This window comes from Acomys minous (genome assembly GCF_964271855.1).
Source record: "Acomys minous genome assembly, chromosome: 5".
Lineage (NCBI taxonomy): Eukaryota > Metazoa > Chordata > Mammalia > Rodentia > Muridae > Acomys > Acomys minous.
In genome coordinates this window covers 14,009,841-14,024,790 of record NC_140494.1, presented here as the reverse complement: position 1 = coordinate 14,024,790, position 14,950 = coordinate 14,009,841, and the positions used below count along the sequence as shown (strand labels likewise).

The 14,950-nt window shown below is 42.0% G+C and overlaps 1 protein-coding gene across 2 annotated transcripts in view; it reads right to left on the bottom strand.

The window, feature by feature from the left end:
• Positions 1-11,903, bottom strand: part of PRPF18 (pre-mRNA processing factor 18) — a 29,176-nt gene extending 17,273 nt beyond the window's left edge. Inside the window, exons 1-6 of one of the 2 annotated variants that reach the window (XM_084781797.1) lie at positions 11,720-11,903; positions 9,642-9,719; positions 9,501-9,527; positions 7,056-7,160; positions 3,510-3,623; positions 800-946 (exon numbers count right to left, since the gene is read on the bottom strand). In XM_084781797.1, the coding sequence (XP_084637923.1) occupies positions 800-946; positions 3,510-3,623; positions 7,056-7,160; positions 9,501-9,527; positions 9,642-9,719; positions 11,720-11,785 (537 nt within the window). In that variant the 5' untranslated portion in view covers positions 11,786-11,903. The remainder of the gene's footprint in view (positions 1-799; positions 947-3,509; positions 3,624-7,055; positions 7,161-9,500; positions 9,528-9,641; positions 9,720-11,719) is intronic. The other variant, XM_084781798.1, reaches the window with a different exon arrangement.
• Positions 11,904-14,950: the final 3,047 nt, after the last annotated feature.

Sequence of the window (14,950 nt, the reverse complement as noted above, 5' to 3'; positions counted from 1 at the left end):
AAAATGACAGCCTCAACCACGACCGCATTCTAGAGATTCCTGCAGCTCTACAGAAACAGAAATAACAGCTTGTATTGTATTAAACAGTGAAAGCAAGCAAACCAAGAGACCGTTAAATTGCGTTTGTTACCTGCTAGATACTTACAAGATACAATATTGTTTCTTCATGAAGATTACACACATCATTCCACATGCACCACAGGACAGAATCAGGAGGCTACATACTGTCCAGCGATGGCATAAGGCCACAAGCCCTCATGTGCCGGTGCAGTTATACACTGGGACAGCCATGCCAGAGAGTGGCTCAGCAATCCTCAGACAGATTAAATATTACATATAAGCCCAGCAACACTGTTTCACTCTGCAGCTAAGGAGGAGCTGAGAGCAACCAAGCTGCCCACTATTACAAGGAACCAAAAGTAAAATACACAAATGCCATAATATATAGCCAAGCCAAAGAAGAAAATCAAGGGTAGATCTTAAAAACAGTATGAAATGGGGGGAAAGCAATAAAATAAAGACGACCACACACAGCACTGCTTTACATGCACATAAAACTGCAAGCCTTACAAGACCACTACCAGCAAATAAAAGGATGCACATCAAAAATGGCAGTGATGACTTTTGAAGGTAGGAAATACAGAGATGTGAGTGAATGAGAAAAAGAGGAATGGAAGACATAATAACTAGGTGCCGTCTGTGACAAGGAAGGAGGTCCTGTACAGGAACACTGCCCAGCTTGTCAACCTCTCCTAAGGAGGGAGGGATGCCTGGAACAGGCTGGGCTGCAGAAGAGTACCTCTAACTCCTCAATGGTGGTGTTTTCCTCATGAACCTTCAGGTCATTCTGTGTGTCTTCCTCTCCAGGCTCCTGGCCACCCACAATTTCATTCAAGTACTGCTGGTCAATCTTGTCCAAAGCTGCTTTCAGATCATTCCTTAAGCCCTACGGTGAAGACAAGAAGCGCAGCTGTTAGGATGCTCTACTGTGTGAGATCTGTGATCATTCCTTCATACCAAGCACACGCCAGGCTGAGCTGCAGGTCAGGTAGCAGAGTGCTTGCCTGGCATGCTCAGAGTGCCCCAGTACCCTGTAAGATGTCATGGAAGTACACGCCTGCAGCCCCAGTCCTTGGGAGGTAGAGGCAGGAAGACCAGCCTGGACTACATGAACTTGTCTTGACCTTCCTTTCCCAAGCCCTCCCCAAAAAAGTACATTTCATGTTAAGGGCTTGTATAAGCTGGGAACTGAAACAATCAAGTCAGGATACTAACACTAGCATCATTCAAAAGTTAATTCTTATAAGTATACATGAATGTATCCACACCGTCTAGTCTAATGCTAAAGAGAAGAAAACAGACATGAGCTAGTTACAAATCTAAAAATCCTCATCAGTGCCATATTCTTCTAATAGCGAAGTTTAGTGGAAGTGACCAGGTCTCATTAGAGGTCACCAGCCCATTTTTCCCAGGTCACATGCATGTCTAATGCTCTGAACTCCTGTATGCCAACAGAATAAACCTGGTGTCTCTTTAAGCCAGGTTCTGAAACTTTGTTTCTGCTAAAGTAGCACCTGGAGACGCCTTGTGTAATGGTGGAGCGCAAAGGTGACCCAGCTCAGACCTGCGCTGCACGTGCGTTCTTCGGCAACTTACCTTTATGCCTTGGCTGCCTCACCTGCAAAACAGAATAATTCCACCCACTACAAGAAGCAGTTGTTGTGTTGTGTTTTGTTTTGTTTTGTTCTTTTAACATTTACTATGTGCTACAACGGATCCCAAACTCTTGCAAAATCTGAAGTTCCTTCCATGTGTTGATCCTCTCACCAACACTGGAGAGAAATCTTCAACTCAAACATGTTTAATTTAGCAAACACTGTCTATTTGCTCTATGTAATGTGTAGGACCAGGTTCCCAAGGGTTGCCCCATTTAACTCTTAAAACACCCCAGTGAGCAGGAGGTCCCACAGAGTCAACTCTACAAGCAAGGACCAGAGTAGATTAAAAGACTTGCCATTGGTCATACAAGCAATCATTCCAATTCAGAATAGAAGCTAGACCCTTTAGTCCTGCGCTCTTTCCTCAGAACCTTTACATGGAAGGCCTAGGCCACAAATGCAAAAACAGAACAGCCCTGACCACAAGGTGGGATAAAGATGCTCACAACTCTGCCATTAGTGAAATACACTAAGTGCGCAGCAGAGGTCTATTATGGGATCCTGAGAAAGGGCTTACCTCCAGCACATATAAGGGACTTCCAAGTCACTGAAAAAGACAAGCAATCCAAATAAGGTGAACAGGACTCTGACAAGCCTGTGATGGCTAATCCTGCTCATGGGATTTATGGAGACAAGCCACTGGGTATAGCTGTAACTATTGAGACAGGGTTAACTGAGGCTGGACACCGGCACTAAGTGAGGGGACTCTGTCCCACGGCTTGTGGTCCCAGATGGAACAAAGAGGAGAAGGAGGGGGATGGTGGCTCACAAGCATCTATACTGGGATCTAATGCCCTCTTCTGGCATGCAGGTGTACATGCAGATAGAGCACTCATGTAAAAAAATAAATAAATAAATCTTAAAAAAAAAAAAAAGAGGAGAAGGAGCTGAACACCAGCACAACCTCTCTGTGCCTGTGTGTGCAACGTGACCAACGGCCTCGTGCCTTCCCTGCTCAAATGGACTGTATCCCGTCAAAGTGTCACCAAACTAAACCGTTAGTTGCTTTTGTGATATACTTTGTCACAGTGATGAAACAATACAGACACTGTACAAAGAAAGGTGAGTAGGAAAGATGCTCATTCATCTTCCATCATTGGGGACATGAATAAAATCATGAGATTTTACACATGAAGAGAATAGTTGAAATTCAAAAGTCTAACAATCCCACAGGCTGATCTTTAGAAATGCCCAGCGCTTCTTACAAAGCACGTGTTTACTCCTATCATTTAGTAATGCTGCTTATAGATATTTCGCTGAGAAGACGTGCTGACTTAGGAGAGTAAGGGCATATGAGTGTTTATGATAGCTTCATTCTCTCCAAAACGAGAAACAAACTGTGGTACACTCATATAACTAAATATAACTGAGCAATAACAAGAAAGCTATCCACAACAGCATGGGTGGTGCTCTAAAAACCATCATGCTGAGCAGAAGGAACAGACGCTGTGTCTACCATATGAAATACAAAAGTGCTAAATACCCAAACAGCAAGTAGGACTTAATTCAGTGTCTTCAATCAGAAAGGTGGCTGCCCAGGAAGAGGGAAGTGACAAGGACAATGGGTGATGAAAATATTCTTTATCCTTATATAAGTGCTGCTAATATGCTCACATGCATTTGTCAAAACAGATGAATATTAGGCTCGAGACACATACTTCCTTTAAAAGCACAAAAGGCTTACTTCAGCAGTTTCCCATACTCACTACAACAACGCAGTCAGTCAAATCCCACGCTTCTCCAGCTTACATGGCACCACCCTAGGTTTTTAGCTCTGGCCTGACTTCTTACCTTGTTAACTTCTGGTGTAAGAATCTCTATTTTTCTTAGACGCTGGAATGCATCGTAGTCAGTTTCTCCAAACAGTCTAATTGGTTCTCCTCTCTCCCTCAGTCTTCTGATGACCTAGGAAGAGAATGAAACCCCTGGGAGACTTCAAAGAGGAAAAAACCCTAAACCTCTCAAAACAATTTGCATACTTATGTTAAACGGAAACCTAAGTTTAATAAATATCACTTAATTACCCAAATAAATGTTTCTAAGTGAAAAATAAAATCCTTCAAACTTAAAAAAGAATGCATGTGGGTGGGCAGTGAGGTGTGAAATGCGTGCGGAGGCCAGAGAACAACTTACAGGAGCCAGTTCTCTGTCCTCCACGTGGGTCCACGAGGCTCTGCAGGCAGCACAGTCACCACTGGGTCATTACCTCACAGCCCCACAACCCTTCAAGTCACTTTCAGTCATCTACCGCAGTTACCATACGTGTTTGTGAATGAAGGGGGAAACACTTTACATAAAACACTATTTTTACTCAAATATCTCATTACCTTTTTTCTGAATAATTCCTATCAAGTAGCTTGACATATGAATCTATAGTGTAAAGCAAACCCTTAACATAAACCATCTAGTTCTAGACACACAGACATGGATGCACACACACTTGTCCAAACGTAACACAAGGGACACACTTTTGGCCCTCATCTCATTAATTATGACTGGTTAGCCCTTTTTTAAAAGGCCTGTGTTAATACATACTTTAATGACCATTTTTAAATATTGATTTTTAAAAAAAGAGGGAGAGAAAACTGTGTTTGCTCTTCCAGGACTCCACAGGATAGACGTGCGATTTGATGATGACATTTTAAACAACTAACAGTTTAGGTCCTCTGGAGACCTGTCTCACACGGGAGAATCAATCTGTGCAATAGGTCACAGCAGAAAAGCACTGTGATGGAAGGAGCACAGGACCAGAGTGAGGAGTGGACACCACAACACCATAGCCAAACCCGAACCGTGCCTCAGAGTTCACACACAGGGCTTTCAGAGTGTGGGAACTATCTCAGTTCTTAACTTGTGTTGACAGCTACATGGGTTTTTGTTCTGTAATTAGTCATTAAGCTGCAGTTTGCATTTTCTATGCTTTGAGTACATATTTCATTTAAAAATGAGAAACAAAATAGGTAACCAAGAAAATAAAGGTTTATCCAAATTTTAAAAAACATAAATAATTAAATAATAAATAACTAGCACTAAGAACTTCCAATGTCTTACTAACTTTCCCATGCAGCTTCAGGAGTCAGTGAGCACTCCCTGAAGGCCCTCACCCTGAGCACATGACTCACAGAACTGGAATGGAACCTGCCTATGCACTCATCTTTCAGAAGTACCAAAAACAAAAACAGAAAAGCAAGAGAGCCAGTCTTCTGATGGCGTGTCTTTCCATTTAGTCCTACCCACAACCAGACACATTACAAACACAGACATACCTATGAGGCATCACAAGAATAAAAGACCCCTGACTCAATCAAAAACTAAAAGAACCAGAGAGAGAGAGAGAGAGAGAGACAGAGAGACAGAGAGACAGAACTTGGACTTTTTACTTTAAAACAGTTTCCAACTGGAGACTATTCTCAACAAACCAAGTAACTATAAATTATGGAATTTAAATAGGGAACTACCATACCTGGGATTATATAATGGGAGTTATGGCTAACGGCAAGGCAATGAACTATCTGTCCTCAAAAATATATAAAAATGCTATTGCTCTAATTTATTAAATAAACGTGGGGGCGAGAAGTGGCTCAGTGGAAGAGGGTGTTTGTCACCAAACCTAATACCTGAGTCCATCTCTGGGCCCACATGGTGAAAGGAAACCAACAGCTGAAAGCTTATGGTCCTTCACATGTGAGCTCTACCACCCGCAATATCCCTAGTTCCCCAAATGCATTTTTAGTGGCTGGAACAAAGCATAAAAGTCTGTAATTTCATTTGAGTGAAACAAAGAAAAAGCACACTTGTATAATTATGTCCATGTGAGACCCGAGAGTTGACTGGGAATAGGAAAGTAGAGGGCACAGAACACAACATGTATGGAAGCCATGTTTATTTTATACATTTTTAAACATACAGTTTAAATTGTTCATATCACATCCTATTGGGACTCTAGATGAGAAAAGTATGGGAGAATAGCAAAGTAGAAGGATCCAGAGGGTCCTAGAAACCTACAAGAAGAACATTATGACAGGCAGATTTGGGCCCAGGGGTCCCGCTCAAACTATGGCTCCAGCCAAGGACAATACAGGCCGTAAACTTCAAACCCCTACCCAGATCTAGCCAATGGACAGAACACTCTCCACAGTTGAGTGGAAAGTGGGGTCTGACTTTCACACGAACTCTGGTGCCTCATATTTGACCACGTCCCGTGGAGAGGGAGACCTCGTGGCACTCAGAGGAAGAATAGCAGGTTACCAAGAAGAGACTTGATACCCTATGAGCATATACAGGGGGAGGAGGCCCCCCCTCAGTCACAGTCATAGGGGAGGGGAATAAGGGGAAAATGGGAGGGAGGGAGGAATAGGAGGATACAAGGGAGGGGATAACCACTGAGATGTAATAAGAATTAATAAAATTAAATTAAAAAATAAAAAATAAATTGTTCGTATCACATGAATATGTTAGTTTGTTAAGTAAAATAGTCCAAATAGACCAGGCTGCAGTCTATTTCAGATCAGACTATAAACTAACATACCATGTAAATGTCTACAAAGCTATTTGATAATATGTACTTTAAACAAATCTTAAAAACATACAAAGTTAAGGCTGCAGAGATGACTCAGAGGTTAAACGTGCTGGCTGGTCTTCCGGAGGACCCTGTTCAATTCCCACATTCATGCGGTGGCTCATAACCATCTGTAGGGGATCTGATGGTCCCTCTGACCCCCATAGGCACCAGGCACACACACAAGCACATGTACATACATGCAGGCAAAACACTCACACTCACACACACAAAAGATAATAGTTTTAAAAAGTACATAAGCATTTCTGTATTGTGCATGTATGTATACAAACATATACACTAAGTGTTTGTGCTACAAAACATGTTCCTAGGAACTTTCCAAGATCATAATCATAATCACATGTGCAATAATGTCTCCTGGGGTGTCATATCATCATTCATAAGGAAATGCTCAATCAATCTAAAGACAATGGAAAAGGAGCAGTTTAAGGGCATGGTAGCAAAAGCTCAGCTCCTGGGAAGAGGCAGGAAGACAAGGACTATGAAGCAGACTATGACACACAGCAAATTTCAGTCCAGCTATACAAACTCTGGAAGGGCAGCCAGTGCTCTTAACCCCTGAGCCATTTCTCTAGTGACTGCTTTGCTTTAAAGTAAGAATTCCATCAAAAGAAGCAGAGACTTAGAAGTTCATGGAAAAACTGTCTGACTGCACATGATTTTTAAGTCAAATTATCTTATTTTGGAAATAACATGACAAATGCAAGTATAGTGCAAATTTTTCTTTCTGGTTGCAAAATACTCAAACACAACCTTACCTCTTGCCTAGACAGAGTCATGGGTAGTTTTTCCTCTGCTAGTTCAAGTTCCAACACTGGATTTGACGACGTTAGTGGCTTCTGGTCATCCTCTGTTGGCTGTATCTATATTTATAGCCCAAAGAAATGAAATTCAAACTTAGCAACATATTTCTATTCACCACCCATCACCTTAGCCATCCACATAAAGAACAGTGTTTGTGCTGAAGGTACAGCTGGCCGCTCCTCTGAGCACAGGCTGCAGAGTGACTGTGCATGCTGTCAGGAGCTGATCAAACATCCACCTCAGGAGCAGGACATGTGGAAAGCATGCACATGGCAGAGCGCATTCTTGCTATAAAGGGGCAGCATCACCGCAATGGTTTCTGAAATAAAAAACTCAACAGTGCTCAAATCTGAACTCCATTTCTCCACAGATGCTAAAAACAGCCCACTTCTCTCTCAAAACAATCAATTTACCTCTCCTCTGTGAGGAAAATGTCTTCAGGGTGACAACTGCTGTTCACCTTTAGAAAGACTGAAGAAATGCTTCCTGACAGAGCCTGGGAGGCATCAGGCTAAGATCTCTTCCTATTCTGCATCTTCAGACATATTATTGCAATCTTGGATAAACCACTGCTTGGATATAGAAAATGCTCAGGCTGTGCACAGCTGAACTACAAAGTCAGCTACCAACCTTGAGGAAGGGATGAAGACTGGACTCCCACTCAGGAAGGATGGGCATTCTTGCTCACATGACCCTACATGGGAAAGTGATGTCTTCTTCATCTATTTTTTTCCGTATCTGAGCAGAGGTCTCAGGCATAGACTAAGAAAACTGAGTCCAGCAATTTCTAAGGCCCGCTGTGTAGGCTGCAAATACCCTGAAGTGTGCTTCCCACTCAAGCACAAGGTAAGTTTAAAATTCAGAAGCAGGAACAGATTCAAAGAAGCATAAAGATCGGCTTTCAAGACACTACCACCCCCATTAAGAAAATCTGTACAATAAAATTCATGCAATTCAGAGGCCTATAGCTTATGGTTGAAGGTAAAATGAAACAGAGATGAAAACTAATGCTTTGAATACTTAACACAGGAAAACCCAGCACCAAGCCTTAAAAATAGCGGCTAGCGCCTATGGAGGTATAAAAGCAACACATACTATACTGTCACCACTCCAAGGAGAAAGGGTTGTCAAGGAGCAAAAAAAAAGTTACTGTTCCTTTTAATCCCATAAGCAGGTACCTCTTTTAATGAGAAGAGCTGATGTTTTTAGTTACATAATGGCAGCTGACAGCTCTGGGGCAAAGATCTAACACATTCTGTCGTCAGAGTCAAGACGTCAGCACTATCTCCACAGAGTCAGTCACCTCGCCTCACCCCCCGCCCTGCACCTAAGGAACACAAAAACTAAGACCCTGCTCATGTCACTAAAAGGGTCTCCACTCAGCAAAGTGTATGATAAGGATCCTTACTCCAGGCCAAGCCTGGGCACGATGCTGGGCAAGCAAAACATGAGGACTCTTCTTTCTACACATGTACTCCACGGCTATTTATATAAAGTGTCTTAAACTAGAAGCAAATTAAGGTGGTAACGTGAAAGGAAACCATGAAAGTATAATTACAAACTTCCAAACATCCACCTTTAAAAATACTCCTTCAATACTTGCCTTTTCCAAGTTAAAAAATAAAGACAACACATACACACAAAGCATTTACATTCTTCATGCTTTCTCTAGAAATGCTCTGGCCACACAAATTAATTTCCAGAACATTCTCCATTCCATGCACTGAAGTATTATCAAATGTACGATTCAGAATATTTTGACAGAACCTGTTAGCTGTGAGCTGAGTAGCAGATTATGTCTGCTTTTAAAACAACTTTGCAACTCTCCCAAACCCTGTCACCTAGGCAACATGAGAGACCATTTCAGTTGTGCATCTAAAGCACACAGTGAAGCCTTTCAGACAGCTCATCTGTTTCAAAATTCTTCCTCTAGCCAATGGATTACACTGTATCACACATGCTGCCTGTGTTTAAGACAGACGAAAGCATACAGAGGACATGTGCTCTACTTCAAGCAGCAGCACTGGGCCCACGAGGACTATCAGCAACACTAACGTGAAGCCAGCTGCTTAAAGTACCCAGGAGGAAGCAGAGCGATTCCACTGCTAACACAATCAAGGCTGAATGAATAAGGTGTTTTGAACTCTTTCAAAACACATTGCTGTATTGGGAGAAGTAGGGGAGAGAGTGGTAGAGATGAAGATAAGGCCTGGTCAGAACTGGGACTTAATTAAAATTAAAAATGAAAACAAAAAACCAAGCTTTGATCTCAAGCCAGTTCATGCTGTCCACTGAAAGCCAAACCATTACAAGCCAAAAGTCATGCACGTATTTTCCTGAATTCAAGATCTGGTTTTTTTTTTTAAAAAAAAATCCAAATCAAAACCAAAAACTCATACCTCTCCAGAAGGCTTCTCATTTATAGGCTAATGTATAACATTGATAAATTGAACAGAGATCAATAATTTTGTTATTTAACAAAAGCTGAATAATTTTAAACTCAGAAGTGTATGGCTTAGCATAAAAGCTCAAACTTCTACCTTGTAGCCGCATCTTTCAAAATATGCTTCCTCTTCTTTTTTTGCAAGTTCACTCCGCTTGAAGTATTTTTTATTTTCCTATCAAAGGAAAAAAAAACCCAGTAAGTTACTAATGTATCCTTGGCAGAACTTCATGCCTCAGTCATCAAGAACTCTTCGAAACCTTCTGAAAACACTTTTCAGTGTTCCAAGGACCTAACGCTTTTGGTCCTGAAGATAGTCACTCCGAGTCCCTGCATGGCGGCCCCTCCTCCAAAATGGCCCTGTGTTCTGATATGTGAAAAAAACATTCTTTGTCTGCAACATGAGTTCTCACAGCAAAGAGAATATTACCTCCAGCATTTTCAAAAGGTTTTGGTCAGTTTCCTAACATCAAATATAATTTGCACAGACAAGCACATAGAGATACTCTGTTGTTGTTGTTGTTGTTTTCCTCCTAACCAAAGATAAATTATAGCATACAGAGCCAGCTCCGGAGACTTGGTCAGTAGGAGCCCTCCACAGGAACGTGTGAGGGCTCATCACGAGAGCCTCAGCCATCTTCAATTCTGCATTCTGTTACTTGTAGCTCCTTCTTTGCATCAAACAAAAATCTGATTCCGACTAGTCTTACGATGACCAGTATTTCATAAAAGACTAGAAACGATCAGAAGACAGCACCTTTACACTTTGCTCAAGTGTCTCATGCCAGCAGAGCGGCTGGCTCACATGCCAAACGTCCACTGAACTTTTTAAGAAGTTGCCCATCTGCTTTCCAACTGGTTACACGGCTTTAAGTTCCCAACGAGACACAGAAAATGATGACCATTAAAAGCTCCACACTGTTGTCCCAGCAGCTGGGAGGCAGCAATTCAAGGCCAACCTTGATGATACAGCAAGGCTACAAAGCAAGAACCGAAAGAAAGGGAGAGAGGGCCAAGGAGAGCGGGAATGAAAACCACCTGTGCTCCATCAAAAGCGGCTGCTGATTTCAACACGGCTGAACCGAGCAACACTAATCAGGCAGCAGCTGAAGGAAAAATATACTTATTAAAGAAAGTGGTGCTATATATAAAGGGGTCAAGAAAAGTAAAACAAAACACTAATCGGATTTAAATTTGTAAACAGTTTTAACACTTCACAAAAATCTGTGTGAGTATCTAAAAATCACATTTAAAAAGTGTTTAACAAAAATTATCAAGAAGATGCAAATTAGAACCACACAGATACCTCTCGACTGAAAAGGCTGACAAGATAAATTGCTGGCAGGAATACAAACAAGCCTAATCTCTGCCCTACGCAAGGATGTGGAACATGGTAGAGCTATGTTTTTAAAAGTGGCGTTTTCTACAACCAGGCATACCTGCACTCTGTAACCTAGCAGCTCCGGCGAGATATAAAAACAAAGCTTCCCAGAAGGCTCAGACTCTGCTCAACCAAATCTTAGAAACAGCTCAAATACTCAGCACCAGGAGAACGGGTAACTGGGGCTACTCCGACAACAGAAAACAGTTTCAGAAAATAATAATAATAATAATAATAATAATAATAATAATAATACAGCAGCAAAATGAGTAATACCCAAAACATTCTGATCAAGTGAAGCTCCATATAAAAATGTACATCCTATTTATGAGAAATTCTGGAGCAGACAAAACCGAGGTGGAAAGGATTCCGAACAGTAGTGCTTCAACGGGTAATCCAGGGAGGGACTGATTGGAAAGCGGACGGCGCTATTTTATCTTCTCGTAGAGACTAGGTCACGCAGGTGTTTGCATTTGTCAAAAATCAGTGTATAGATCCACGCGGTCCTTCGCACATAAATTTTTACACACACACACACACGAGGAGAAACAAATAAACACTGAGCTGTATGACGTATGCCAACTCGCTTAGGGGTAAAGCTTATTAACTCTCGGCAACATGATTAGGAATGCATAATAAGCAGTAAGTTGTCTTATTACTCTACTGTAGCTAGTATTGGTCATGAGAGCAAACGCTCAAGTGGCCCAGACTAGGTAGAGTTGAAATCCATCCACCATCTGTCCAAGCGCAGGACACCATCCTCAACCCAAACTCCCCGGCCACAGGACCCTCACCACCAGCAGGTTCCTGTCCTCCACCAGCTGCCGCTTCCGCAGAATCTCTGACTTCAGGATGTCCATGTCGCCGGCAGCGTCTCGGCGGTAACCTCACCCCGCCAGGCGGGACGAACCCACCGGGAGCCCAAGTATCTGAGGACAACAACTGCCGAGGCCGCTTCCGGCGGAAGTCCGGATGAACGAGAGGAAGGAAGGGAGCGTCCTCGGTACTAACGCTGGCAAAGCCGCTGAGTATTTTCTCCCCCTAGCGGTAACCTCCGGTTTCTTGCGATTTTGGTAGGCAGGTAGAAAAGAACAAAAGCCAGGCGTCCACAACCGTTTGTCTCCTTTTAAATGGTTATAGTGTCCGTTTGACCCTGCTTGTTTTCTCCTAAAACCTCATTGTAGGACATCTCAATTGTGTTAAGGCAATATCTTTACTAGAAGTTTGCTTCTCAGTATCTCAATTTAGTAGCTTGCCAAGAAGGTTAACACACTAGAAAATGAGAAAAACATGAATAATACAAGTTTCAAAATGGCAGTATTCATTAATAGCCTGCTCAATGTCCTGTAAGTGTATGCTGTTTTCTGGTTTGCATTCATCAATGAATATTTTCAATGACGATTGGAGATATAATTATTCTTTCTTATAACCTAATCCAAGAAAAATATGTTGACATTTTATTTCGATTTGTTTTTGTTTTGATTGTAATGGAGGGACTCACTATGTTGCCTGGACTGGTCTCAAACTCCTTATGTCAAAGTAATCCTGTTCCAACCTCAGAATGTACCACACCATAGTTGATTTTTTTTCAAATCCTAGAACCATTTAAAGTGTATTTAATTTTGGTTCCATGCTATGAAAGCATTTTTATTTTTAGTAGTCATAATCCAACAATATTTTATGTTACTTTTTTCTATTCTAAAAGGAAAGAATTAACACTCAGTTCAAACTTGACTATAGGTAAAATGGTTTATCAAAATAAAACATGATAAGATTGCTCATTTTCAATTTAGGAAGTTTCATAGTGTGCGTGTGTGTGTGTGTGTGTGAGAGAGAGAGAGAGAGAGAGAGAGAGAGAGAGAGAGAGAGAGAGAGAGAGGGAGGGAGAGAGAGAGAGAGAGAGAGAGAGAGAGTAATAAGGTTATATTTCATCTAAAAGCTATCTGAGGGCCAGCAAGATGGCTAAAAAGCTAAAGACAGTTGGTACCAAACCTGAGGACATGAGTTTAGTCCCTGGAACCCACATGATGGAAGGAAAGAGCTGACTCCCAAAGGTATCCTCTAAGCATGCCCACACATGCCCACATATGTATACACACACACACACACACACACACACACACACACACATACAAACACATACATGCATGCAAATACCTAATAAAGGAATAAATGGGATAATTTTTAAAAGTAAACGATGCCTAGCTTCTGCCAGAAATAAGCCAGCCCTGGGGGATGATTCACACTGCACTCCAAGATGCCTTGCTGGGTTTTAGAGCTTATGAAAACTCCAGGTACTTCACAAAGTCAGTGTCCTTGGGTGAAACATGCTAAGATGCTTGCGTGAATAACTGTTTCCAGGGTCAAACCACTTATCAGCATTCCTTCATTTTTAGGAACTAGAGATTGTGACCCCCCCCCCAAACCTGAAGTGTTAACATGGCTGATACTAAGTGTGAGTTCACAGAGAACACGAAGGCTTCGCTGACTAGACGGGACACCGGCACTATAGACTCAGAAGGTGCTAGCTCCTCTGCACTTTCCAGCTTTGGTTTTTATTATGTTTATGTAAACGTGCATTAAATCGTGATGAGAGTCTCAGACCAAGGAGTGACCAACGTGAGTACATGGAGGGGCAAACTGATGAGCCATTTAAACCACAGCATAGACAAGGGAGGCAAAGCTTGACCAGCAGAGCTTAAAAACAATCCAAAACGTTTTTCTCCTATCTAGAAAAGATGTACACCATCCCATCACACATGCCGCTCAAGAGTGAGACACTGCCTCACTGCCTACGAGTTAAGGAATGGCTAAATTATACGTCTTAGACACAGCTGAATAGCATGAAACTACATTTCAGGAAATGCTCGTGATAGCAGCGTGCACAATCGGCTTTCTTTCACAAGTGGAGTACTGAGTGTGGAAGCATAGCATATAAGATCAACAAACGGCTCAGCAGGTGCACGCTTGTGCACGGGCCTTACGACCGGGACCGAACTCTAAATCCTACAGGGTGACAGAAGAGAACCAACTTGAGAGAGTCGTGCTCTGGCCATGACACACACACACACACACACACACACACACACACACACACGCATGCACGCATGCACGCACACACCACAGCACACACTTGACCCCTCACAAACACACAAATATTTTAAAATGTAAGTAAATAGAACATTTAATCTCTGTTGTATAATGAAAACACAGAAACAAAGAAGCTATCAGAAGGAAATATGCCGAAATGACGTTGTTACATAGGCAATAGATCCACTGGTGAGCACCAGCGTCTTCTTTAGACCAGAATTTGGTAAATATTTCATAATTTGGGCAAAATCCATTACTGGCTATTTCCTGTTTTATTTATCACTGAAACTGTTAATAGATTTCACCTACCTACTTTCACAATTAAGCATATTTTTTTTTGAGACAGAGTTTCTCTGTGTCTGGCTTGACTGCCCTGGACTCACTTTGTAGACCAGGCTGGCTTGAACTCACAGTGATCCACTTGCCTCTGCCTCCCAAGTGCTTGAATTAAAGGCTTGCACCACCACTCCCGGCTGAACAGAATAAGTTTTTAAGCAACCCCTACGCTAGAAAGCAAGGGGCTGAGGGAAATGATGTCTCTAAGGTCTCAGGATTATTCACCTGCATGGTCCAGTGTCTGACATGACCTCTCCACTCCTTTAAGTGCTACCGTCCAAACCAATTCCCAAAGCATAGCTCCTACTCATGAAGAAGTTATCAGTGAGCTTGGAAGGCACAGGGTAGACAGACCCCAACAGCTTAAATATTGTTAGATTATATGATTTGGTGGTGTATATGGGCCATGGTATCCACAGAATTTAAAACTAGCCATCTCCTGAAAGATGATGTAATATAAATCAATACATCGTTGATAAGATTATCTCTTAGGAGGAGTAATGCATCCTAGAGGAAAATTATCTGTCAGTTCTGGAGACTGGAGGGGAATCCCAAATGTCATCAGGATAACCTAATTTGTTTTATTGTAATCCTCCTAA